The 27,958-nt window shown below is 34.4% G+C and overlaps 2 protein-coding genes and 1 non-coding gene across 4 annotated transcripts; all 3 read left to right on the forward strand.

Moving 5' to 3' along the window:
- Positions 1-317: 317 nt before the first annotated feature.
- On the forward strand, positions 318-14,442 carry LOC110738657 (la-related protein 6B). The gene is made up of 10 exons (XM_021919051.1): positions 318-1,207; positions 7,382-7,463; positions 8,075-8,169; positions 8,323-8,394; positions 8,547-8,626; positions 10,959-11,058; positions 11,461-11,508; positions 11,637-11,705; positions 13,101-13,250; positions 13,793-14,442. Exons 1-10 carry the CDS (start codon positions 599-601, stop codon positions 14,054-14,056), a joined length of 1,569 nt encoding a protein of 522 aa, XP_021774743.1. The 5' UTR covers positions 318-598; the 3' UTR covers positions 14,057-14,442.
- A 3,327-nt stretch (positions 14,443-17,769) lies between these two features.
- TRNAI-AAU lies at positions 17,770-17,843 on the forward strand. Its single transcript has one exon. It is a non-coding gene; the product is annotated as a tRNA-Ile (tRNA).
- On the forward strand, positions 17,810-25,898 carry LOC110738658 (outer envelope pore protein 37, chloroplastic-like). 2 transcript variants are annotated; one of them, XM_021919052.1, is made up of 7 exons: positions 17,810-18,486; positions 19,891-20,043; positions 21,354-21,443; positions 21,839-22,009; positions 22,240-22,334; positions 22,465-22,585; positions 25,501-25,898. In XM_021919052.1, the coding sequence occupies exons 1-7, from the start codon at positions 18,028-18,030 to the stop codon at positions 25,630-25,632; spliced, it is 1,221 nt and encodes a 406-aa protein (XP_021774744.1). In that variant the 5' UTR covers positions 17,810-18,027; the 3' UTR covers positions 25,633-25,898. The 2 variants fall into 2 exon arrangements, with proteins under 2 accessions (XP_021774744.1, XP_021774745.1); XM_021919053.1 differs by lacking the exon at positions 19,891-20,043 and having other exon boundaries at positions 17,818-18,486.
- Positions 25,899-27,958: the final 2,060 nt, after the last annotated feature.

A 27,958-nucleotide genomic window follows, 5' to 3' on the forward strand; every position in this document is an offset into this window, starting at 1 on the left:
CGAATCATAATATCAAATTTTAAACAAAATGCGAACATGAATAACGTCATTCTAGATAGGATTAACTTTTCTATTTATATATATGCACAAAACTCAATCAAAAAAAGAACAATTCAAAACCAAAAAATAGAAATTATATGATGTGATCTCCACTATTATGAGTTCATGACAATCAAATAAAACACACACCACACTACTTAGATTTATTCATCACTTACCCCCCTCTTCTTATTAGTGGGTCCCTACCCCTTTGTCCCAATCAATCTTTGCACCACCAATCATTCTCATAACTCAATCCACTTCTCATTTCTTTTCATTTTTTTTTTGATAAAATCAAAAAATCAATAAAATTAAAAAATAAAAAATTTAAATATTTTAAAAAATAAAAATAAATAAAAATTGAGTGGGCCCCACTCCAGTTCCTCCTCCACAATCCTCCGGCTTCGGCGTCCCTATAAAAACCTCCATTAACGGTGTCTCGGTCTTCCTCCACCCCGATTTCTCTCTCTACTGTCTTTCTCTCTCTTCCCCCAATTTTCGTCTTTCCATTTCTAGGGGGAGTCAATCTCTCCCCCTTAAACCCTTCAAAACCCTAACAATGGCGGATCAATCCTCAGAAAAAACCCTTGATTCTACTCCTTCTCCTCCCGATCAACCTCAATTAGCCGATTCCATGGTTCCTGAAACCATCTCCGTTGAAGAAGACTCAGGTTCGTCGTCGTTGTCTCGGAACTCGTCGTTTAGTAAGTTGAATGCTCAAGCGCCGGAGTTTAAGCCGAAGAAGACGATTCCTTCGCCGCCGAGCTCGGTTATTGGTGGTGGTGATCCGAGAATGATGATCGTTTCTCCGTCGCCGTCGCCGTCTCCGCCGCCGGCGTTGGTGCATGTTTATCCGCCGCCGCCGCCTCCGCCGCAAGTCAACTCGCCGTTTCCGCTTATTCCGTTGCCTCACTTGAATCATCTCCATCATCAGCCGCAGCACCAGCATAATCAGAATCATCATGATCATCAGCATCATCATCACCGGAATGATTCGCATCGGAATCATCATCACAATCAACCGAAGCATCATCGAAGCGGGGAGCAGCAGGATGGAGCTGGTCAAGGTGGTCATAAGCAGGATAAGGATCATGGGCAAGGGAGTAATGGTGCAGCAAAGAATCATAATGGGTTGTCTGATGAGAATACTCAGAAACTCATTAATCAGGTGTGTATTTGCTAATCAATTTTTTTGCTATAAATGTTAATATGTATGTTTATGTTTATATCAAGCTGACTTATTGATCAATGGTATGTATATGTTGGCAAATTAGTATGATTTAGTGGTTAAAATCAGTATTGGGAATTGTTGCTAAATTAGGATTTTAATTTTATGTTATGAATTGAATTTGGTATTATCTGATGGCATTTTTTATGTTTACAAATCTCATATGGAGCGTTTGTGTTAAAATACACGTTTATGGTGGAAGAAAGTCATGGAGGAAGTGAAGAGAAGCCATGGAAGTAGCTTGCTTCAATCAGTATCGTGGAAGGAAGAGAGAAAGAGAGGAGAGAGAAAAGGAAAGTAGTGTATTATTACAAAAATGAATTACAACTTAGCTTTTTATACTACTGTACTAATTATAAAGCTTAAGCTAAATGACTAATGTTCTAAAACATAACAAGCTTACAACTAGTAAATCTTAGAGCTAAACTCTATATACCAACACCCCCCCTCAAACTGAAAATGGTTAACCATTTTTAGTTTGAAGAAGCTAACAGGAGGGGAATAAAATGCAAAGAAAGCAAGGAAGAAAGCAAAGCCACAATCAAAGATGCGATGTATACAATCCCATGTAACTGAAGCCAATCATCGTCATCAACTCATAAGCAACATTCCAAGAATATGTATTTTGCTGAAGAGATGCCAATATCGATGCCAACTGAAACCATAAATTTGCTGAAACCTCAACCTTCATATCACCATAATTGCACAAGTACCAACTCCCACAAAACACACTAATGTATTCCAAATCAGTCATATTGGAACTAACCAAACAACGCCATCACCACAATACACAAACGCCACCATATATCACAATAGACCATCAAATTGATTTAATAGATGACCAAACCATATCAATCCTCCAAACCAGCCATAAACAACCAAACTTTCCAAATACACCAACTGCGTGACCACCAATCTCACGATACACCCATGAACCATCAACCAAGCCAATCTCCACCCATATAACAACACATACACTATAGTTCCAATGTAAATGGAAAATAAGAGGAGAATGAATATGGAAGAGAATGTGTTTGGAAACTGAAAAAGAGAAGAAAGTGATCACAAAGGATCTGAAAATTTGACCTCTTCGGGTCTTTGAAGAAATGAGCCTCAATGGGTCTCACCAAAACTGATCACAAAGGATCACAAAACTGAGCTTTTGGCCACAACAAAACTGACCACTATGGGTCTTGAAAATGACCATCTATTGGGTCATAAAATTTGATCACTATGGATCACAAAAGAAAGCCACTATGGGCAAAACAAAATGACCAACTATGGGTCTGAAAAACTGATCTCAATGGATCATCAAATAAGCCACTATGGGCAATCAACAAGCCACTATGGGCAAATGACCAACTATGGGTCTGAATATCAAAGCCTCTATGGGCAACCAACAAGCCACTATGGGCAAAAAGGACCACTATGGGTCAAAATAAATCACTAAGGATCATCATAGAAAAGCCTCAAAAGAAGGCAAGAAAAGAATGGATATCAATCAAACTCTCTGGAAATTTAACCTCGGCAAATTGATTAATAATCCAAGAAGAACAAACTTTACAATTTGAGGAAGAATGGAAAAAGAAAGAGACGAAAGAATGTGTTTGGGAAGGAAACAACCAAAGAACTCTCAACATCACCCATCAACTATCAGCACAATATCAACATCATAAAATATATCAATCACCAATACAACCCAAACTTCAATTCAAAACTCAACCAACAATTAACCCAAAAATCCAACAGACTTCAACTAACCAATATTCATCATCAACATCCAACAACACAATACACACTTCAAGTCAACATTCAATCAAGAACAACTCAAATCCAATAGTAACAAGAAAATATCCACAATAACATCAACAAAATCTGACTACACCTCCAATCAATTAATATACACCAAGAAACAGTATACCAATCACCAAACAAGGATTGAAAATATAAGAAATATACCAAATTTAGCAAAAATCCTCAAGTTAATCAAGAATATGGGAAGTAATATTGAACCAGAACACACCCAACTTCCTTCAATCACCACCGAAGAAAAGAAAGGGCAAACACCAACAGCAATCTTGACAGCAACGACGACGGTGGCTACGAACATCACCAACAAGAATATCGAAAAACCTGTAATTCGATCGAAAAAACTTCAAGAACGAAACATCCATAAAACCACCAAAAATTGATCAAATTTGCCAGAAATTGGTCGAAATTTCACAAATACAGAAGGTCAAACAAGCATCCCTTATACAATTTGTGACTAATTGTTCAAATTCGAACAATAAAGAGTGAAAAATTGGAAGAACCCTAGAAATTTGGGGATTTTAATTGAACAAAATGGAACTAGGATCGTTCCCGCTCTGATACCATGTTAAAATACACATTTATGGTGGAAGAAAGTCATGGAGGAAGTGAAGAGAAGCCATGGAAGTAGCTTGCTTCAATCAGTATCGTGGAAGGAAGAGAGAAAGAGAGGAGAGAGAAAAGGAAAGTAGTGTATTATTACAAAAATGAATTACAACTTAGCTTTTTATACTACTGTACTAATTATAAAGCTTAAGCTAAATGACTAATGTTCTAAAACATAACAAGCTTACAACTAGTAAATCTTAGAGCTAAACTCTATATACCAACAGTTTGTTTTACAAGCTAGTATATCAAAATTAGACTAGGTCGTGAAGTTCATTAGCTCTATACCAAAATCATTTTGGTTAAGCAGATGTATTATCTTGGATCAACAGATACTCGGATAGGCTTGTTAGATTGTATCTTGCCTATCAAACATTTGATTCATTGGTATGACTAAAAACTCATTTCTTTGCCATGTTGGTATGAAAGAATCGTAGGCATTGGTACATTATAATCTAATGAGAGGCATATACATACATTTTTGGGTTGGAAAATCAAACATGAAGTATACAGCAGTATCATGCCTATTTCCCTCCAACTTATGATTTTTACACTTGGATTTTTTTTTTCCTCTCCACTCTCACGACTAAAGTACTAAATTAAATAAAGCTACACCTACTCCACACACCCGTATGATATTCAGTGTTAGAGTTTTGATACCTTGGGTGGTGATTCTGGTGATTTTTGGGTATGTCGTAGTTGGCTCTCTGTTTGGCTGTTTTTGTGTTGATGTAAAGAAGATTATGAGCAAGGAAGTTTCTCTGTCGCATAATCATGAAGAAGAGCCTTGATTTTGGGAATTTGGCTGATGGTGAGTTGTATGGGCATAGACACATCTAGTGTGGGCAGGTTATTAATAGTGTGGTGAATAATGATTGATGTTATGAAAATTAAGAGCAAGGAAGTTTCTCGGTTGCATAGTTATGAAGCGGAGCCTTGATTTAATGATTTTGGGAATTTGAGTGATGGTACTGTTTATAGGCATAGACACATTTAGTGTGGGCAGGTAATTGGTAAAGTGTGGTGAGAACTGATTGAAGTAGACCAAGTTTTTTTGGTTCTAGTTGGGAAAGGGAAAATATAGGAGAGTAGGAAAATAGTGAATTGTGATTATGACAAGTTGAACATATGAAATGGAGGAACTAAACTCCTTGTGCACCCCATTTTAAATTTACCAATAATTTTGCGGTTTTTTTATACCAATATGGCAAACAATTGTTTTTTTAAATACCAATTTGACTAAATTTCCATTTGAAGTATAGTCTTTGTATAAAAAAGTAATTGAAGTTGATATCCCACCATGGTAAGTGTTATATGACTTATATCTCAAAATCATGTCCAGAAGGAATCATGGTAAAAAATTAGAAAAAGTTTTTTGTTAAGAAATAGTTAGGAAGCCATTGAATATTGTTGGCTATGCAATGCATGTCAAAGATAAGCAAGTTCATTAGGCTTATGGATTTAGAAGTTCTCTTGCTGCATTGCAATGTGTGGCAAAGTATGTTTAACAATGTTTGATGTTTTTGGGATGCGTGAATGGTTGAATCTAATTCGTTTTAGGTATTTATGATGCGCAAACTAGGAAGCTATATGTGCTGTTATTGCAAAATTCTCTGAGTCATCAAGTAGGAGTTATATGGGCTTGACACACTATGTGTCATGAAAACTTATGTGGGAAGCAGATAGAAAAAGGCAAGTCTCAGTTGTTGTTGATGTCGTAGTGACTTGTAAGGGCACTGACCTGACACAACATTGCTTGCAAGAAAGTTTAATAAGCTTGTTTGAGTGAAGTTGACATGGTATTAATTAAATAGATTTGCAGATTGGAGTTGGAAGGAAATAGCTTTGGAAAGAGTGAACTTATTTTGCTATTGTCCCAGTCTTGAGTGGTTAAGTTATAGCACTCTGCTACTTCTTGTGTATATTCGTTTTCTTATGACTTATGAATGCAGCAAGAGGACAAAATTTCCTCAAGAATGTGATTTATAATTGTGTATGTATCCTTCTAAGCTGATGCTATGGTTCTAATATTCATCTTGAAGAACCTTATATCAGAACTTACTATTTGAACCATCTTGGACGCTAGGTGTAGGAAACTTACCATAAGATGTCATATTTTGTTTTGGTGAGGAAGGGTGATAGGTAGATGAAAGAAACTGCTCTTTCAATAAAATGAATTATGATGAATCTAGTGATGATTTCTTTTGATCTAACGAGGAGCATTAAGAGTCAATTAAGCATCCTAACTCTTCAAACTTAGATTGTTTTTGGCGCTATCTTGTTTAACAAAGGGCGTTCTTGTAGCTTGGAAAATAAGGATGAAGAAACGTTGGCTTGCTAAAGTGTGGAAGATGGTTCTGTTACGAATTTGGTAATACAGTTGGAAAGATAAAATCCTAGGCATTTTTTGTATAGAATTAGAGATAGCTCCTGTCAATATGTCAATGTTGAGTTATTTTTTGAAAATATGGATGAAGAACTGTTGGCTTGCTAAAGTATGGAAGATGGTTCTGTAAGGTATTTGGTGATGCACTTGGTGACTTGGGAAGATAGAATAATAGGCATTTTTGTATATATTGCTCTTGTGAAGGTAAAGTTCTTTTTTTGAAGCTATTGTATTGCTGTGTTAAGTCTTGAATATTGAGGAAAACTTGGCATTTGTTAATTTTGCGGATAAGTCATTTCATTATGAAAGGAGTTAAGGCGTTGAGTTGATAGAAATTTACATTTTATAATTTGAAAGTCACTTGAAATTTTCCTTTTTTTTTTTTTTTGAAAGAAAGCCACATGAATTTTCTTTTATAATGAAATAGCGCGAAACTTCGAGAGTAAGAGCCTTTTTGTCTTCGTCCCTCTTTAGCACATGGTGTCTGTCGGTTATAATTCTTTATTACTTAAAAAAAGGTTATTACATGATAATTTATTAACTTTTATTTCTTATAACCATTTATGAATAGCAAAGATGGTAAGTTATATTAGTTAATAGTTACCCTTTTAAAATCTACTGCATGGAAAGAGAGTAACAACAATCCATAAGGGGTTAATAAACTGTACGATAGAGGGGAAATGTCCATTTAAGTCTTATGTTTAGTTCATCTTTTTTTCTTCCTCATCTTATGTGAACTTTTATTTTATTCGATGTGAATTTGTTTTTTCTAACTTCGTTTAATCTAAGTATCTGATTTGACTAAACATTGACCTTATATGTACACTAATCTATAGGGAAAAAATGTATAAGGTTAGGTCTTATTTGATTTGTATCAATGTGTATTCTTCAAATATGTAGTTTTTGTAAAAAAAATTCTTTGCAAAATTAAAGAAATTTAGCAATAAAAAATTGCATTTAAAACTACCAAGTATCAGATATAGTAGTTTTTCTAGTCTGATATGAACCTTTTTTTTTTTTCCTAATCTAATCTAAAATAAGTATAAGATACTTAAATAAGGTGAAGTTAAACATAGTGTAGGACTCAATTGTATATTTTTCATCCAATAAGTCTGTGGGATATGTACAACCTTTGTTATCATTTGCACTCCAACTTGAACATAATTTTGTTTGCTATGAATTATTTTAACTCTCATGTAGATTTATTTTCTTGTCCTTGAATCAATTTTCCATGTATTTTTAATATGCAACAAATAGCACATTTTTTTCGTTGTTTGGGTCTTTCACAGTCTAACAAAAGGAGGCATTTTTAGGTGGAGTATTACTTCAGTGATGTGAACCTGGCTACTACTGATCACCTAATAAGGTTCATCAACAAGGATCCTGAAGGATTTGGTATGATTGTTGTACCCTCTAATCATCTATTTTATAGGGGAGAGATCTAGTGGGATATACTTTTTTTTTAATGACAAGGATGAAACTGCATTTTTGAAATGAAGTGTGCATTTTTTTTTTTAAGTTAATGTGCATTTTTCCTCTTTGTATATTGAAAGGACTACTTCTTGGGTAAAAATAATTAGCTTGATAATAAAACGATGCACACTCTTAAATAATTTAAGTTAATGTTGCACATTTTTGCTTCAAATTTTAAAAAATATGTGCATTCAATTTTTAATAACTTGCCAAAAATCTCACATCTTTCTTAACTTGAGCGAGTGTAAATGCAATTGAGTTAAGTGCAAGCTGACTTGGCTCCAACTTTGCAACCATTAACATTGCGTGTTTAAGTTAGTTAGACCCTGGACTTTGCAACCTCCGCACGCTGTTAACCAACTTCGGATCTTCAATAAGTTGTTTTTATTATGATGAGTGACATTCTTTCATCGCTTCTATGCTGTAGAGTTTTCCTTGGATACATTCTGTTTTTGTTAATCTTTTGGAAGTATTTTTACTTTTATGAATTATCCTGTTTTCTTGACCTTTTCCTGGTTACAATCCCTATGTAGTACCAATATCAGTGGTTGCATCTTTTAAGAAGATTAAGGCTCTCATAAGCAGTAATTCTCAGCTTGCAGCTCTACTAAGGAGCTCAACAAAGCTTGTAAGTCCTAAATCTCTCTTGATAGCTTCCTTTCTTTGTGAATGCTTGGTATTGCTTTATCATGGTTTTGTTTTCTGCTGTTGTATCTTCTATTTTAATCCACCCTGCTTCTCATTGATCTTACTGATCTTGTATGGCTATCTGCCTCCTCAGGTAGTTAGTGAAGATGGGAAGAAAGTGAAGCGCTTGCATCCTCTAACTGGGTCTGATATGGAAGAGCTGCAAGTATGGCGTTAGATTTATATGTTTGCAAGCTTTTTATATCTCTGTATAAACTGATGGGCTCTACCTTTATACTAGAAAGTTTTCTGCCTTATGTCTGTGAACTTGGTTTCCTTGACATCTGATGATTCTGATTTATTGGCATTCATGTATAGGCTCGTATCATTGTGGCTGAAAATTTACCTGAAGATCATTGTCACCAGAAGCTCATGAAGGTTTTTTCGGCTGTGGGAAGGTACTTAAGCATCTGATAAAGGCTTACAATTCATAATTTACCATCTGGACCTTAATAGTCATTTCACATCAGATTCTTTCTTTCTTTCCTTTTTTTTTTATTTTATTTTTTATTTAATTTTGTGCAAATGATATCATGAATAATAGTTATAATAATAATAAGCATTTTTATCCAATTATAATGATAAGATAATTATTTTTATTATATAATGAATGATAAGCAAATTAATTGTACATAGTAAGAAGCATGGAAATATTGCATCTTCAATAACTTTGAAACAACTACCCATCTTTGGCAAGTGGGTGATCAATAAGTAATAGATTGTAAATAAAAAAGACGATTGTCATAATCCCTCCATTAAGATTGAGAAGTTGATTCTGGATTCCCTGTTGCCTGGAGCTTCTGGAGTATTGAAAGGAATATCATGTAAGCTGGGATTAAGAAAGTCCATGATTCTATGAGAGGTTTGGGGTTTGGAATGGTAATTGAGTATTGAAAGGATTATCAAGCTGGGATATAGAAAGTCTAAGACTCCATGAGAGGTTTGGGGTTTGGAAGGGTGATTTGAAGCATATAGCTTTGGCAGGAAAATGGTGGTGGAGTAGCATAGGTCTTGTGGTTTGATGTCATACTTGCTTAGATGCGTACGTAGGTCCTTCAAATATACAGGACTGGTTTTTAGATTTGTTTTATAGGGTTTTAGGAAGGAAAAAGATTCTGTAAAGAAATGCAGTAATGGTTACAATATGGTTTCCAGATTTGTTTTGAATGTTTGAGGTAGGGAAAAGATTCTGTGGAGAAATGCTGTGATGGCTACATTATAATTTATAAAGCACCAGCAGATTTACTAAGTTAACTTTGGCAGTGCTGCTCCACATGATCTGTCATGGGATAGGTTATCTTATTAGCATCTTTATATGCTTGGGTTTTAAAAATTATTCTTTAAGGGAGACAGCTTGTCCTCTTGATGTACTTTGCTTTCTCCAATGCCATAAATTGCTTTTTCTTATGAATAATACTTCCTCCTCAAAAGAAAAATCTTCCAACATTTCTTTTTAGTTGACATGTTTTGACTTTGTGCACTATTTACATGACTAATTTTGACTTTCTATTGTGATTTAGTTCTAAGAAAAAAACATAGTCAGTGTTAGATTTGACCCAGGGCCTATTTTCCAAATATCAAACTGTTATAATATTTACTAATAAATAATTAAAGATAAGTACTCCCTGCGTATTTAAATACTTGCTCCACATTCTTTTTTCGGCCGTTTTTAAATACTTGCTCCATTTCCTTATTTGGAAAACTTTTACAATATTTAATTAATTTCTCTCACCTAGTGGACCCACCATTTATCATATTTTATTAATTTCATGTTCTCTCTCCTCCAACTCTTTCCACTGCTTTTGCTTTTTACAATTTTTTTATTCTTCCACCTACCCCACTACCTCCATATTTTATTATTTTCTCCTAAAACTCCGTGCATGGAGAAATGGAGCAAGTATTTAAAAATGGAGGGCGTAGTATTATATTTTAAAGTATGCGTTGCCAACCATACCTAAATGAAATGTGTTAACTAATATGAAACAATAGATATAATATCTAGCACAGGAAAGTTGGAGCTGCGAAAATTAGGGGAGAACTGATTGAGTTGGTTTTGGCATGTCAGGCAGTAATAAAATCCACCAATAAAGGGATCGCCAAAGATGACTTTGATGAAAGAAGTTAAGGACATGAACAGGTTTGGTTTGCAGGAACATATATATTGGATTGAAGAGATTGGAAGGAAGAGTATAATAGATTAAATATTGGTTTATGTAGTTGACCCCATTTTTGGGATTAAGGTGTCGGTTATTGTTTTTTTGTAACAATACTACTCCCTCTGTTACTGATACACGTAGTTTTAGCAGAGCTTGTGTTTGGGGTATGGGAAGTAGTATTATAGTTCATAATCTACAAGTGGGGAAAGTGGCCCCCCCTGGGTAAAAAAGAATTAATGATAATAAAGGGTTGGACCTTGCCATATAAGTGATTCAGTCATTCCGAAATGGCTGAATAGGGCAGGTTATGTGATTATTTAGGAACAGAGGGATTTTAAGGTGTAAATTTTTTTTTTTTTTTGAACGGGATTTTTAGGTGTAAATTATAACACAATAATAGGTCAATTAAACATAGCCTTACACCTAAATAGCACAACTACTAGTGAACTTAATTGGAAGTTTTGTAATGAATATATTTGAACTTGATTGGAAGAATCACAATGAATCAGAGAGAGTTTTAGTTTCAAGTAAAGTTTCTATGAATCTAATTGAGTTTTCTTTTCTCCTTTTCTAGTGTGAAGAGTATTCGTACCTGTCAGCCTCAACCTTCCAACAATGGTGCTTCCTCTGCATCTAGGCCATCAAAAACTGATAATATGCTGTACTGCAACAAGGTAATAGAAGGTCTTGCGTTCATTTGGGATGCAATTTTTCTTGTACCATTTTTTTTATAATTAATTTCTTGGTTTTCCCGTCTTAAATCTAGATAATATTCCTTATGACTGATAACTTGACCAATGCTCTTTTGTTTCTCTTGATACAAGTACGAAAAATATCAAAATAAATTGGATAGGGATCTTACATTGTTATTACTATTTAACTTTGGTACTTAAAGTGAGTATATTTTTTCCATGGAACCAATTTGATGTTGTAATATACTATGGTAGCCAAAAAAAAATTGATTCAAATGTGCTCAACAAACTGTACTGGCTACATTTGAAGTTAATCTGGATTTTGTCAGATCTAATATTCTAATGGCTGTTGTTTTGATCAACTATTTTGTTTCTTTTGTTTAGCTGCATGCATTTGTGGAATATGAAACAGTTGAGCTGGCTGAAAAAGCGGTATGAATCTGATCACCTTTCAGGTTTTCTCTCTCTGAGAAAACTTGCTTTCCCTTTACTTTCTACCGTTGCTTGGAAGTTTATTTTTTTTCTTAAAAAATAAAATAAAAATCTGTTACCTTTTGCAGATTGTTGAGCTGAATGATGAGGGTAACTGGAGGAATGGCTTGAGAGTTCGCTCACTGCTTAAACCTGGGGTAGATGTTTCCTAACACCTTTTTCCTTCTTTTCATTTCTAAAAGGCTCCTCTGGTCCTTTCTAAGTGCGCAGGTCCTAAGCTGAGCATTGTAGGTTGTAGTGTCATACTCATTATTTTACAGAGTTATATAATCTCTTGCACTGCAACAAAGAATTGCTTTGTGAGTGAGGAGTCTGTTGCTGCATATTGCTCATTCTAGTTAATTTTGGATTTTGAAATTTATGCAATAGTAATAGTAATTAAAATATAGATGTCTCTGGAAAAATGTAATTAAAAATTCAATCATAATAATAAATATAAATAATGAAATTCTTAAGCACAATAATTATTTTGCTAAAAAAATAAAGTAAAAATAAGGTAGAGTTTAAGAGGGATTATTCCTTTTAAAGAACTCCACATTAGTATAGGTATATTGTGCTAGCTGTAGCGTAGTTCATTTTTGGATATCGGACTGGATCTGATCCAAAAATCCGAATAACCTGAAATTTCGGATCGTAGATAATGCGATGCAAATCCAATCAGAAATTTTCAGATCTGGTCATAGAAATTTTCGGAAAATTTGTGATTTGTATCCGATCCAAAAACCGAATTTTTTTGGGTTATCCAATCTGAAATATCTGAAATAAAAAAAAGGATCAGATATCCGAAATTTTGGATTGTACTTTCGGATGGGGTTGGTAATTTTTGAACACCCCTAGCTAGCAGTTCAACTTTGTTCATTCCCTCCATTCATTATAATATTCCTTCCTTTTTGGTCAAGTCCGTTCCATAAAGTTCTTCCCTTGTATACCTACACTAAAGTGGAGTATTTTAGAGGGAATTTTCCCTCCTAAACTCTACTTTATCCCTATTTATCTTTTTTATTTTGGTAAAATCATTAATATACCTAGGAACTTCATTATCTATATATTAACTTAATATTATCATTGACTATTGAGTTGCATTTTTCTAGAGACTTGTATATTTCAATTACTATTAATTTCAAAAACCGAGAATGGATGGAATCTAGTTAATCCTATATGTATTTTGGCCAAAATAATATCCCATTTTGTGTACATTATTGATCATTCCCTTGTATTCATCATCCCTTCCTGGCCTTTCCCTAAAGATCCACATAAAAACAATTATTTATTATCAATTTTTCATCTCCAGTATAAAACTGCAAACTAGATCTATATTTTACTTTGGGGATAAATATCCAGTTAAAAGATACAGTTCCAGTTTACAGCATTTGTACCCTGTTTTGAAATATTACTTGATGAGTTATACTTCGTATTGAAGTTTACATTGTATAGATGTCATGTGAATTTATGAATTTGCTAAGCTCCATATTACTTGTTAATGTCCCTGGTTTTCTTATAATTTTTATCTTTGTATTTTCTGGTGTTATCAGTCTAAGAATGCACAAGCACGAGGAAAGAAAACTGGGAATGAAGGTGAAGTTACATGTGAAGAAGAAGATGTATCCACGTCTGAGCAGAACCAAAATGAAAAACAATCAGAAAACCTTTCTGGGCATTCTGATGTCCACTCTCATGAGCAAGTAAGCATTCTTGTCTTCTCTTTATACCTTATATCCATGTGGATGTTGTCATCGGAGTATCCACTTTTAGTCCCAGAGTATTTACTTATCCACTTTTAGTCCCAGAGTATTTACTTTTTTCTTGTCAATTGGGCTAGCTGGCTAAGGCTTCTCTATATAATGAAACAGAGGGAGTACTTTGTTATGTCATTGTGTAGTATAAATCCAATTGTCCACATGTCCCTGGTGGTGAAAAGGCATTGCTATTTTTTTAAAAATGTTTTTGAATCAAACTAATTAATTCTATGATATTTATATATAACTGATCAAGTAGAGAATAGCAATGGAATTGAATTGATACCAGAGATTTTTTTTATTTAATTTGTTTCCAAATTTTGAATCTTCTTTCTTTACAGATTAGAATCTCTGTTATCTTGTTGGTATATTCATGGTGTTTTTTTTACACTGGCCTTGACAAATGATGTTGCAATCTGCTGATAAATAAATAATTTCTCATATATATCTATAGCAGCTGATCATTAGAGTTTTCTGTCATTGAACAGGCTGAGGAGCCAATCTTAGAAAAAGAGGGTGGGCAGAAAAAGAGTCGTAATCGGGGTCGCGGAAAGGGGCGTGGAAGGGGTCATCATAATCATCACCAAAATAATAGGGGGCACCATGTGGGCTCCCCACCTGTGAACAATGTAATGAACGCAGAGCACCCTATTGTAGCAAAGCAGCAGCCTCCTGGTCCTCGTATGCCTGATGGTACCAGAGGGTTTTCTATGGGCAGAGGGAGGCCAATTGCTGTCAATACAACTGCTTAAAAATAAGCCTCCTGTCCCACATTTGGTTGCTAAGTTCTTCAGTTTCGTGTGCTTCCGATGTCAGTGTGTGGCTGTGTGTTGGGTGCTTGTGAGGGGGAGTTTTGCCGCTCTGTTTGTGGGTTAATGGCAGGGTTTTAGAGCGAACTGTTGGTTTGGCTTTTAATCCTATGTTGTGCTTTGAGTGTCATTTGCTTCCAGGAAAAGATGATGTCGAAAATGTATGTTGCCTATTTGTTCTTATGAACCCCTCTCCCCTTCTGAAAGGGGGTAAAAAAAAAAAAGAAAGAAAAATGTAGAAAGTAGACCAAGAACCTCGGATTATATACCTGTAGAGATGTGAATGAAGAACTTACAATGAAAGGCAAGTAATGTATTTGTGGCGCCTCCTCTCTCTCTCTCTCGGCTAGAGATGATCTAAAACTACCAAGTTGCTTTTGTTAGACCCAATTAATCAGGCTGATTTACAAAATTTGTAGATCAACCACCTTTTTTTTTTTGGAAATAATGAAATGATAATGATACCCCTCGTTATATGACAAAGTTGCTCAGTTAGCTAAAATAACCATGAATTGAAAGTTAGGCTTATAAACTTGATTTTTTTTTCATTTGGAAAGGGCTTTTTGCTCTCAGAAATAGAATTATTGTTAAAAGTGTGTCATTTAATTTTGTAAAAACTCAAACCCTTGAGAATGAGAAAGGCAAAGAAGCTCATCTTAATATCCTTAGTGAGGCTTTACTTTGATTTTTGCACAAAAGTTATATAGAGGAAATGAAAAAAAAAAAAAAAAAAACATTTTATTTCCAATACACCTAATTGGCAAAACTTCCAATACACCTAATACTTCCTGTTTTTAAAACAAGTGTAATATGTTTACTTAACATGCATTTTTAAGAAAAATAATTATAAGAGGTAAATGGACAAATTACCTATCTAATTTAAACATTGGTAAGAGAGACGGGTGTTCTTTGCTATGTTACATGGACTCGGGTTTGGTTGTTCAAGCGTTCGATTCAACTAATTTGTATAGTAATTTCATGATTTTTAATTAAAAGTGAAGAGTCCAAGTGTTACTCATGCCCAAGTAATAAGGGTTCGACACGGGTCTTTAAATAAAAATGAAAAGTTCGAGTAGCATAACAATGTTTAAGTTCAATTATTTTAGCCAATTTGTTCACTTGCCCTATTTCACCTCTGTATTAAAATACATGCCGTAGAGATGGTTGCCTTTATGAAAAATAGAGGAAGTAAGAAAACCGTAAACAATATGCAATATCAATTTGTGAGGTACTAAGAAGGCTATGCTTGCTATTTAATGAACTCCACTCTATCATCTATTGGATTTGCTTCTTGATAGATGTGATATTTTTCAATAAGCAAAGAGTTGAGAAGAGAATGAACTATATTTGTACAATATTATACCAAATAATTAGGTTAAAAGTACAAACAGACACTTGTTATTGTCATCGATGACAAGAGTAATTTTGGCGTAAACTTCTTCTCAAACCCCATTTAAAACACTTTAAAATAGTTTTCAAGTGTATGTACCTAACTTGTTATGGAGTAACTCAAGTAGAGTTGACCTGTAAGATACCAGCCCATCTTTTGACCTTAGAAATTCTTTCTACCGTTAAAATGAGAACCCTCCCCCTAGTGTAACCTATTACCCTCAAAATAAGGGTAATAGTTCTCTTTTTTCACCTATCACCATACCATCACTATGGGCCTGTTCCGATTGACTGAACTCAGCTGAACTGAACTGAACTGAACTGAACTGGGCTGAACTGAACTGAACTGAACTTATTAATTAGTGATTTTTAACTACGGATTAGTGATCTTTGATTATTTATTGATTATTTATTACTATACATATGTGTATATACAAATGTACATATTAAAATATTTACGAAAAATATACTATATAATTATAAAATTTATGGAAAATATATTAAAAACTTAAAACCTCAAAACATTTTAAACACATATTGATTATTATTATTATTATTTATTGATTATTATTATTAGTATTAGTATTATTATTATTATTGTTATTATTATTATTTATTGATGATTATTATTATTTATTGATGATTATTATTATTTATTGATTATTATTATTAGTATTATTATTGTTATTATTTATTGATTATTATTATTATTATTATTTATTACTTATTGATTATTATTATTATTATTATTGTTGTTGTTGTTGTTGTTGTTGTTGTTGTTGTTGTTGTTGTTGTTGTTGTTGTTGTTGTTGTCGTCGTCGTTGTAATAAGATCTTGAAAAAATGAAATTTGGCTTCATATCATTAGCAATATCATTAGACATAAATTAAGAACTGAACTGAACTGAACTGAATTTCAACGGAAGAGAACTGGGCCTATATGAATCTTCTTACAATCATATCATCACTAGCTCCTCCCCTTCTATATTTACTTTAATATTGCTTGGTTTGACTTTTATTACCCCTTACTTTAAGTGGATTGCTAAACATCGCCCGCAAATCTCCACATAAAGCCCACAAATCTATATTTAATTTACCTTATTGCCCTAAACCTAAAATAAAAAAATCTAACCCATACCCACACTCTAATCACCCGAAAATACGGCAATGTTGAGGCGGCAAGGCAAGGACTTGGCGGCCACAGCGGCGGAGGGAAGGACGGCTCACGGTGGCAGGGTTTTTTTTTAAAAATTAAAAAAAAAACAGAAGAGGTGGGGCGCCTGGCCAGGACGCCCAGCCCCTGGTGGTGGCGTCTGCTCCGGCCGCCGGAACCAGGGGGCTGGCGTCTGACCTGGACGCCTAGCCACGGTTGTGGCATTTTCCAGAGGCGCCACCGCCGTGGCTGGGCGTCCAGGTCAGACGCCAGCCCCCTGGTCCCGGCGGCCGGAGCAGACGCCACCACCAGGGGCGGCTGGGCGTCCTGGCCAGGCGCCCTACCACTTTTTTTTTTTTTGTCTAATATTTTTTTTTTTGGAAAATCATAATTCTTTTGTTAATGTTTAATATTTTTGTTTTATGTGTTAATGTTTTTATTTCTAATGTATATATTTTTTTTTAAATCAGAATTTTTGTGTTAATGTTTAATTTTTTGTGTTAATGTTTAATTAAAAAAAAACAAAAACTTTAAATAAAATTTTAAAAAAATTACAAAAAGTTTAAATAAAATTACAAAAAAAAAAAAAAAAATAACAAATTACAAAAAAAAAAAAAAAATAAAATAAAAATTTACAAAAAGTAGGGGTGGCGTCTGGCCAGGACGCCACAGCCATGGTGGCGGCGTCTGGCCAGGACGTTACAGCCATGGTGGCGGCGTCTGGCCAGGACGCCACAGCCATGGTGGCGGCGTCTGGCCAGGACGCCACTGCCATGGTGGCGGCGTCCTGACCAGACGCCACCCCTACTTTTCGTAATTTTTCCCCCGGATTATCTCGCTTTCCGGCGACGATGACGGCTCTTCGGTGTCCCTCGGCGATCCACTCCAGCTCCACATTCTTCGTGAGAGTGAATTACGGTTTCGGTAAAAATTAGAAAAAGGGCAAAAGAGTCAAAGTAAAAATATTTGTGGGCTTTATGTGGAGATTTGCGGGCGACGTTTAACAAATCCCTAATTTAATACTCTCAAATCTCAATCCAAGCGCCCCTAAACATTATTCTGTATCTCTTAAATCTCAAAACAATTTTAAATCCAACTCACAAATCCCCAAAACTGGCCCATTAGCTCAGCTGGTTAGAGCGCCGTGCTAATAACGCGGAGGTCGCAGGTTCGAGACCTGCATGGGCCATTGTTAAATTTTCTCCCTCCTTTATATTTTTAATTTTTTTTTTCCCTCAACATCACTATTCACTCTCTCTTTTTTTTTTCACCAAAAAAAAAAACAAAAAAAAAATTCCAACTTTCTCTCTCCTCAAACCATTTCCATCCACTCTCTTCCCTTTCTCACTCTCCTCAACCTCAAACCTCCATCAATGGCGACCACCGAATCACCTCCACAACCTCCAAACCCTAATCCTCAAGACTCCCTCATCCTCTTCAGCGGCCCTTCCTCCATCCAATTCCAACCCCAAACCCCTCCACCTCCGCCGCCGTCTTCTTCGCCGGAAAATCTCCCTCCGCCGTCGTCGCAGAAATCGGCGGCGTTTGGGCTGTTCTCGTTCCAGAAACGTCCGCCGTTGAGAGTCACTACAGAATTTGATAGCGAGAGCTCGGTGTTCTTCCACAAAGTATCGTCGAAGCTTTTCAATGGATTGGCGAAATTGAAATTTACTTTTCATAATAATCCTAAAGGCGAGGTTTCTGAGCCGCAAATCGCGCTTATTACGAAGCATCTTGCTATTCATTACGATGTTGAGGAGCAGAATGCGTTGGTTAAAGGGTTCCTTGATGTTGGCCCTAATCTTAAACTTAAGGCTGCTCATAATATTCAGGTTATTCTCTTTTCTTTCTTCTATTATTATGTTTGATTATTGTTTTGGAGTTTGTTATCGAATTGGGAATTATCGGATTGAAATTTCTGATGATTTGCTGGTTTAGGGTTCTTAATGAATTAATTAGTGTTGCATGCACTCGTGATCGCCTGCGCCATTGATGATTTGGTGGTAAGGGTGTGGCTGTTATTGGTTGGAGTACTTGAATTTGGTTTTATGGTAAATTGTACTTTTTTGGTAGGAATTTAGGATAGCTGGTTTAAATTTGGAATATGTTTCAATGAATTGACTCGAAATTAGGTTTCTTGTGGTGGATTTAGAGTTTTGATCAATCTATGATATTGTGCTGCGAAAAAATGTCATTTTTTACCTTCTGATGATTGTAGCTAAATAAATGGGAAGCAAATTGCTGTTTGACGTATGGTATCATGAAAATGCATCTCTTGGGTGTTGGTCATTTCAGTAATGGTGGCATGGCGCCTCGTTTAGTCATTGTGGTGATTTCTTAGGGAGAAAGTGACTTTTGTGAATTGTTCAGCAATTTTGATATTGCATATAAAGATTATATTTATAATGTGAGTTTAAAAAATGGTTGAGCAAGGAGGTCTAATGACTGGTAGCACATTTGTCTTCTTGCTGAGATGCTATGCCTGACTTCTGAGTGAGACTGAGGCTCCCTTGGAAACTATGACACCTTGTCTAAATATTACCTATGTTATTCGGACTAAGATACCATGTCTAACATGGGTACACGTCCAAGTGTCCAACTTGACTATTTTTTTGTAGAATATCCATAATTTTGGCCCAATATATGCTATAAACATCTGCTTCTTTTTAATACTTAAACTAAGTGCTTCTATATGTTGCTATGTCACTTGGGCTTTTCCTTATATTACGGAGTACTAATTACTCATTTTCAGACCTTAAACAATAAGATACTTTGTATGATGTTGAATTTTCGTTTTGTGGATATGTCGTATGGAATCAAAACTAACAATCTTTGTCGTCTTATTAACTGGCAGCTGATCTTTTATTTTATTTTATTGTTGTCTATCCAAATAGTATAGATTAAGGGTCATTGCTCTTTTTATCTTTTTTCCCTTAGGATAAAGGTCATCAATTTAATTTTGGATGGTTAAGTTTAGGATTTCTTGATGATTTTTTTTTTCAAAATAATAATAAAAAAATAGAGTCGATGTCATGTGACTTGTGATTAAACTAATTGAACTTGTTCTATGCTGATCTTGGTCATTACTCTTTGAAGCTTACTTGCTCATATAATATGCTATAAGCTTTGAGTTTAGAGGTTATATATGGGCTACATTACTCTGTGTGAGAGGCGTAGTATGGATCCTTTTTAGCTTCAATTGGCATTTGACTAGGCACCCATGCTAATCAAACCAGAATAACAAGGAGGGTGAAACCTACAGGCCTGAACTCAGCTTATTGACAAGGAACTTCTCTATGCATTATTATTTGAATGAGAAGAATTCACTGGTTAAAGGTTTACTCCACATTAGCTCCAGATTGCAGCTGAGAGCTGCTTATGATGCGAAGGTCTCTGATGCCCCTCCACCTTCTCTCTCTTCCTTCAGATTAGATGATCTTTTTTCATGCGATGTTCATTTTAACAATCTAAATTATTTTACAAAGCTATCTGTCCATTTTGCATATACTTTGAGATTGTTCTGTAATTGGTTTGCTATTTTGACTAGGATGCTAGATGTGTTAGGGAAATTGTAGTACCTTCTTGGAGAGCTTGAGATTATCCTTGTTTTAGATATAGTTTCTTATTTTGACTATTCATTTGATTATGTGCAGCTAAGCAGATCATAAATAAATCATCTTTTTTTAGTCGTCTCTGTGCTTTGTATGTAATGAATCTCCTTTTCACTTTATTCCTTATTGTGGAGGGTTGGGTGGATGATGGTTGTGTGTGTTGGGGGGGGGGGGGTGAAAGGATGCACATAGTTGCTTTAGGGAATCAGATTCTTCTTTCATACAAATTAAATATTCTTCTCAACTATATGTGATATGTTGCACACCAGTTACTTATCACATTCAAACTACCACCTTGGACAACCCAGAACCATTTATTTTCAAATACCTTGAAAATTATCTGGTAGATAGATCTGAAGCAGGACGATCCTCGATCCTTTAGCTACTCCTGCCATATTCTGGGTGATTTATTTTATTGGTGTTTGTAGCTATCACCCCAGGGGAAATTTTTTGGTGATACATATTAATATTTTTTAAAAATATAATTTTCTGCTGCTTTTGAAGAGTTCATGATGCTCTTTGAATTGAAAATTAGTAAGACAGTAAGAGAGCCATATACTTTGTCAATCTTTGTCTCTGTTCGTTTTTGTAACTTTATCATTAAGATATAAATTGTAAATAAAGGGGCTCTTTGTCTGGCAATCATAAGGCATTGAAATAAATCATTGTTTGATTTTAATACTTTTATTCCAATATTTGGTAGCGTTGAAATGTTCAGTTGGAGCTCAATGTTATCAATGCCTTTCTGAGATATGTGACAAGGGAAAGAACAGTTGGTTCTCTCTGTATGTTTTATACCATGTTGTGCTGTTATGTACAATTACTGTCAAAGTACATTTTAATAGACACTTTGTATACTTGAAGAAAATTTTGGTGAGTATTAAATGAGAATACTGCATGTGCTATTTGATTTTGGTCCATGTAATTGTTGCCCATCTCTTTTTAAGAGGATTAAGAGGATTGCTATTTCTTATTTGGTGTTTGACAAACTACTGATGGCTGTGATGTCATCATCAGCTACAAGCATTATCTAAGAATGACTGTTGTGACTGTTGATATCTGCACTGACAGAACTTCCAAAATTACAGGCACGACAAGGAGAAGTCTCATTGGCAGCAAATCTCTCTGATCCAGGCTACAAATTTGAACTGGCCACTGATTTTCCTTCTATTGGTCTGGTGAGCTCATTTGGTTCTTAGTATGTCCTATTTCTTAATTGGCTAGTTTTAGCAGTTGGTGATCCAAAATACTGATTTAATGGCTTTTTCTTTTCATTTGTCAGTTTTGGTGAGGTCAGTTGGTTGTCACTATTTTGCCCTTGTCCATATTTGTAAGCTTGTTCTGGCTGGTTCTGTGTTTTCTTAAAATTAATATTTTAATTTTTAGAACTAGTAGCATGCCAACAGTCAGCTCCCTTTTTTGTTGGTATGCTATCCTAAATTGCGGGAAAGGGGGTGGGGCCCGTAGGGGAGATTAAGTTCTTTGCTTTGGAGTTTCATTATGTTCTCTTTTAAGTTGCTGTCCTAATACAACTGAATGGTAATGACTTTATTCTGTGATTGTGATGCTGCAGCCAAAGGCAACTTTAACATTTCCTTGTGGTGAAGTTTCATTAGTTGAGAAAGATGATGAAGATTTGAAGAGAGTTTTGTCAGTAAGTGGTATTGCTAAAGGTTCAATTCTCAATGGCCTTTGCACTGCTGTGTACTGTGATGAAACTTTGAAACTAAGATACTCATATAAGGTAGTGTTTCTAGCACACTCTTGCTTCTGTTATCTTGTTCGGAAGCTCCCTTTTCTCATTATAAAAAATTTCTTATCACCAATACTTTATTGTATGTAATCAACTTGTTGGAGGAAATGATACAGGGATCTGACTTGGCTCTGAGCTGACTTCCACATTTCGGCTTGTTATACCTTTTCTGCTTTCTCTTGTATTGTTGTCCCAGAGTTGAATTTTTAAACTCTGTGCAGGATGATGAAATGTCATTTATTCCAAGCATTTCTTTGCCTTCAAATGCTGTTTCATTTGCATTCAAGCGACGCTTTGGTCCTTCAGACAAATTAAGGTGCATCCTTCACTCTGTATATGTTAATTTCCCTTTAAATATTTGACATAGACTATAATTAATGTATGGAAAAAAGAAACTTACGTGCTCACTTGGTCCTCTTTTTACTCTGTAAAATAATTGCTTCCAGTTACTGGTACGACTTTGATACAAATTATTGGAGTACTGCGTACAAGCATACTGTTGGGAAAGATTATAAATTTAAAGCTGGGTATGATTCCGAGGTCAGGCTTGGATGGGCGTCACTTTGGGTAAGTTTTTCCTGTCTTAATCCACTGTTATTGATGTTTGCCAACATATATACTCAATTGTTCATCCAAATTTAGTTTTGCAATGCTGTGTCAGCTATGAATCCCTTTATTGGTTTGAGCCCCCCCCCCCTCCACAACCTTTTTTTTTTTTTTTTTTTTTTTATTTGTTGCTATATCATTGCGATATTAAGATAACTAAAGACGCATGGAGGATAGATACATGACCACGGCCAAAAGGTGCTTTTGGTGGATTTTGTTAAGTTCCAAAGTTGAATTTGAGATAGATGCGTACATCTTGTAAACTATCTGGGTAACTTATTGTTCCATTTTTGTCCATCAAGCTTACTGTGGATCAATTTTACAGCTGAATCATCAAATCGTTGTAATTTTTTGGGCATAGAAAACCGGTTACTTGAAACCGTTATCTTCTCTCTTAAAAACATACTGAGTATTATGTAAAGAATGATCTGTTTTTTAAAAATCAATCTGCTACAGAAAATGCTTCACAACAGTTAAAAAATCTACAAAGTAATTTTAATGCTTAGGATAGCTGAGGTCAATGAAGGCATTACCTTACATAAATAAAAGAGGAAGACCACGAACATAATTTTCTGATAAAAGACTTGGAGAAGAAATTGGTTTCTTTTGATCTGATTTCATATCTTCCAAGATTAATGTAGGTTGAATGTTTGTCTTCTAATTTGCTTACTGACGCTGTCTATAAAACTTGGTCCAGCATGCATATGCATTATGCTAACATAGTTCTTATTGTACAAACTTACTAACTTAAAACTCCCACAATTATTTTCTGTAGAACCCTTTTTGTTTAAGATTTTTCACCCTTGTAAATCAATGAACGACTGTGGGTTTTATTTCATTATTGACTTCGCTTAAAGCTTGTCAAAATAAAGCAATGATTTCTTAATCACACTCCCTCCATCCTAGAATAACTTGAACACTTACTTGTATTGGTATGGTCCTACAAAAAAGTACTACCTCCGTTAACTTTTAGTTGCAACTTTGGGGTATTATTTGTGAGATATAAAATATTCCGAAATTGCTATTAAAAGTTAACGGAGGTAGTAAATATTTCTTACCTTTCTTTTGGGCCTACTATCTCATTTTAGCGCCTACTTTTTTATTAAAAACAACCTACAAATATTCCTGTAACTCCCATCACATCTACTTTTCCATTAAAAGTAACAATAAGTAATCCAACCACAATTTATTTCCTAAAACTTTATATATTGATAATTCAAACTAATGTGGGATGGAGAGAGTTTTACAAAGGGATTTTGTACCTTATTACAATGATTTTGTGTTTTAACCCAAATCCAAGTACTTATGATTGATACTTGACACCCCTAGCAGTATGAGCGTCTAGACACTTAATTTTGGTCAAAAAGGAGAAAGTTAGTTATTTTTATCTTTAAACATATACAAGTTATAATGAAGGAAAGTATTTATGTCCCATGCTCTGTATTTCTGTTCTAATACTGATCACTCATAATCACTTCCTCAAGCCCTCTAGCTAAGAATTTTTCATGTCAGAATTTTGGATTCTTACCTAAATTTGACACTTGTGTCCAAGTCTGAGCATCATAACCTTAGAGGCTCAAGGGAATTGGAAATAATAGTTTAATTGGGACCTCATTCTTGACTATGGTGATTGGTGAGAGTCTAAGTGGGTTTAGACACTAGAACAGCCTCGCAAATTGCTGCTGAAAGTGGAATAGAATTGCTTTGCACTCTAATCTCCTCGATGAATCCATTGGGACATGCAAAACTAGGATCTTAGAGAGTAGAGCTATGTAGTATTGTGTATTGCTTTCATAATGTTGAAATCTTAAGAGTTTTGATTTATCTTTTATTGTGAATGTGCCTTTAAAATATGGACCTCTTGAGTGAACATCACACCAGTGAGAAGTTTGATGGGTTTCAATGTTACATTTTTTCAAACATATTAGCTGTAAATGGGAATAGTGGACTCTTGTGTGACAAATGTTGATACCTCCTTTTTAAGGAGAACGTTGATGTTTCTACCTCTAAAAATTGTCCTTGCAAAAAAATATATTTTCGTAATCATTTTATAAATAGTTTAACAATTATATTCTTGATGGGGTTTATTTCCTTGCTCAAACATCCTGGGTTACCTCTTCTTTTTTTTTTTTTTTTTTTTTTTTTTTTTTTTTTTTTTTGTGTCTGCTGGATTTCCTAATCCCTTGTGAAGATTATTTTTGCGAGATAAATATGAGTTAAGATCTCGTTATGTATTTTAATATTTTATCCTTAAGCCATCATTAAGGTAATGTTTTAGGGAAGGGGAATAATTGTATTTTTGAAATGTCTATTTGGTAGATGGTAGGTTTAGATTAGTTTACTATTTGCATGTGTGATTCCTATGTCTGTCATAGTGGCGTGGATATACATATTGAGTACAAAGAGTCGCAAAAGTCCCTCCTTGAGTTAGCATAGTAGCATACACCAAAAAAAAAGGTCGGGCGCCATTTTACATAGGAATTAGCTAGAGATTACCTTGTCTGCTCCTTAAGGGTTTAATTCCACGCATCAGATCAGAATGCATTTAAGATAATTACACAACAACAAATCATTAGTAAATTTCTTTATAGAATGACTATGATAGCTCCCTATTCGACAAGGGTTTTCTTCATTTTGTTAGTTTCATTCTCTTCTTTAATTGGCCATGAATCATGTTATCAAATTAATCTCTCTTTTTGAGGGGGCATAATGAGTGTTTTAAAGAATTTTAAGCAGGCGAGATATATGAAATAGTGCTATTGCGTAGAGATTAATCTTTCAGCATCCTACTTAGTTTCTTCCAAGGATGCTCATATTCCCTTAACTAGTTATTATGCAACAAATGTATATAATTACAAATTTTTTCTTGTTTCCAGGTTGGAGATGAAGGTGGTAAAGCTAAAGCTGCGCCTATGAAAATGAAAGTGCAATTCATGCTTCAAGTGCCTCAAGATGATATAAAATCTTCAGTTTTGATGTTTCGAGTAAAGAAGAGGTGGGATATATGATATCGTAAAGGCGCAGGTTTTTTTTTTTTTTTTTTTTTTTTTTTTTTTCTCTCTCTCTTTTATTGGGCGCTAAGTATTCAAGCTCCATAGTGAATTTAGAGATGTTAATCTGTAGGCATTTTTGTTTCTGCAAATATAACTCGATATTTTCACTTATATAATTTAATGTGAGGAATATTTGAGAATCCTAGCTACGTAATTGGGGTTTTATTTCATAAGGTGTGTTATACTACGTAACCTCTATACAATATATTATTTCCTCGGTTTTTAAAACTAGTAATATGTTAGGGCTTGTTTGGCATCATTTTTGGTTTTCAGTTTTCTGTTTTTTTAAAACCAAAAACCAAAAACAGGAAACAAGAAAAAGATGTTTTTACTTTTCTGTTGTCAGTTTTCAAAATTATCATGATTTTAATAAGTCTATATATTTTTTGATTCATTATGTGACATATATAAAACACTTTTAAAAAACAAAAAACCAAAAAACAGAAAACCACAGCGATGTCAAACGAACCCTTAGCTTTTTAATTTGTTCACAAACGTTTCTTTTGATTATCTTTGGTGATTTATATCTAAACAAAAAGTACAGTCATGCGTTGATTCCTTCCGTTCATAATGTTAGTCCCATATGAAATCAATTATATAAAATAAGAAAAAGAAATATATTTGGAATCTAACATTAAAGTACAACATAATTCATAATTAGTTACCTTATTTAACTTTTTTGATTTTTTATTAGGAAAGCAGAAGTCATAATTGCATAATTTAAGGTAAAGATTTCTTTCTTAGAGTCATGTCATCAATTCACAACCAATTAATTCCAAAAATATCAATAGTATATGGGACTAACATTATGAAACGAAGAGAGTATTACTTTGTGTAATATTAAAAGTGTTAGCATGTAGAAATTGATGAAACTAATTTCTTACCTTTTTTATTTTTTGATAGCCAATATATACAATATTTTGCCGTTTTATACGTAGTAGATTACAATAACGGACTTTTATGAAATTTTTAGCATTTAATTTTGTAAAATAATTAGGAAAAATTAGAAAATAACACCACATAATTTGCAAAATTTTGATTATAACCTCCTTTTCTAAAAGTTTTATTATAACACCACATAAAAAATTGAAAATTTAATATCATTGCAAACAGTTTCTATGACGGAAAAAGAGTGTGGGTCCCACAGTTTAGTTGACCCCCCAATTTTTTTTACCTTTTGAACTCAATTCTCCCTCTCTCTCATTGATTACTCAAATGCTCAAACATTCATTTCTCTCTGATAAGATTCAACCACCAAAAATTGATATTGAAATGAAACCCTAATCTACATTTTGTGGTTGAGAAAGTAAATTGAGAGGAGAGGTGCCATTGTTTGTGCGATACAACTCAGTTTGAAGTCGTCAGCCATTTTCATCAAGGTAAAAGCTTGGCTATTTCTCAGCGACAGGAAGAAGATTCCAAAAGAGGTACTCCCTCCGTCCCCGATTGATAGTCACTTTTGAAGAAAAATCACGGGAACTAAGGAGATTTAAAGAAAGTACATTGAAAATGTAAATTTACATTGGGTATTCTAAAAAGTAGAGAGAGAAAGTAATTAAAGTACATGGAAAAGTAATATTTACATGGGAAAGTTAAATTTGCACAAATATTTTTGCAAATGTTAGAGAATTTTGGTAAAAAAATAATATTAATAGTATCTGTAAAAAGCAAATGTGACTAACATTTTGAGTCAACAAAAATGGCAAAAGTGACTATTAATCGGGGACGGAAGGAGTACCAATTAACCTTTTTACAGTATTTTATTTTTGATTTCTGATGTCAAAATTGCAATAATGGTGTTCATGTTAGGGTTAATTTGGGGAAAAATGTAGCTGACTGTAAAATAGTCAAACTTCCCGACGAATTACCGTGAATTAGGGTTAATTACGATATAATTGGAAAAATTGGCTTAGTAAGTGGTTAAATGTTGTTAATTATTGTGTCATTTTTTAATTAAAAAGTGTGAGTTTGTTGCATTGTTAAATGTAGTGTGGTGGGGTTTTGATGTTTTCTGAATTGCTAATTTCCTTGCTACTTATGTTGGAATTACTGCTTGCATTGTGACTGTTATTCCAATTGGTTATTGTGTAGATAATGGCCACCACTGATGGTTTGATAGACATTGTTTTTCGAATTGGGGGGGGGGGGGCTTTTAATTTGTCCAAAAGAGAATAAGCAGATTAAGAAGTTTACTTTGCTACTGTGGTGGGTTATGTTACTGGAGAAGGGGGGTTAAAGTTGTTGGGGTTTGGTGAGTCCGACTCACCGCGGAAACAAACCC

The sequence above is a fragment of the Chenopodium quinoa genome, unplaced genomic scaffold, assembly GCF_001683475.1.
Source record: "Chenopodium quinoa cultivar QQ74 unplaced genomic scaffold, ASM168347v1, whole genome shotgun sequence".
NCBI lineage: Eukaryota > Viridiplantae > Streptophyta > Magnoliopsida > Caryophyllales > Amaranthaceae > Chenopodium > Chenopodium quinoa.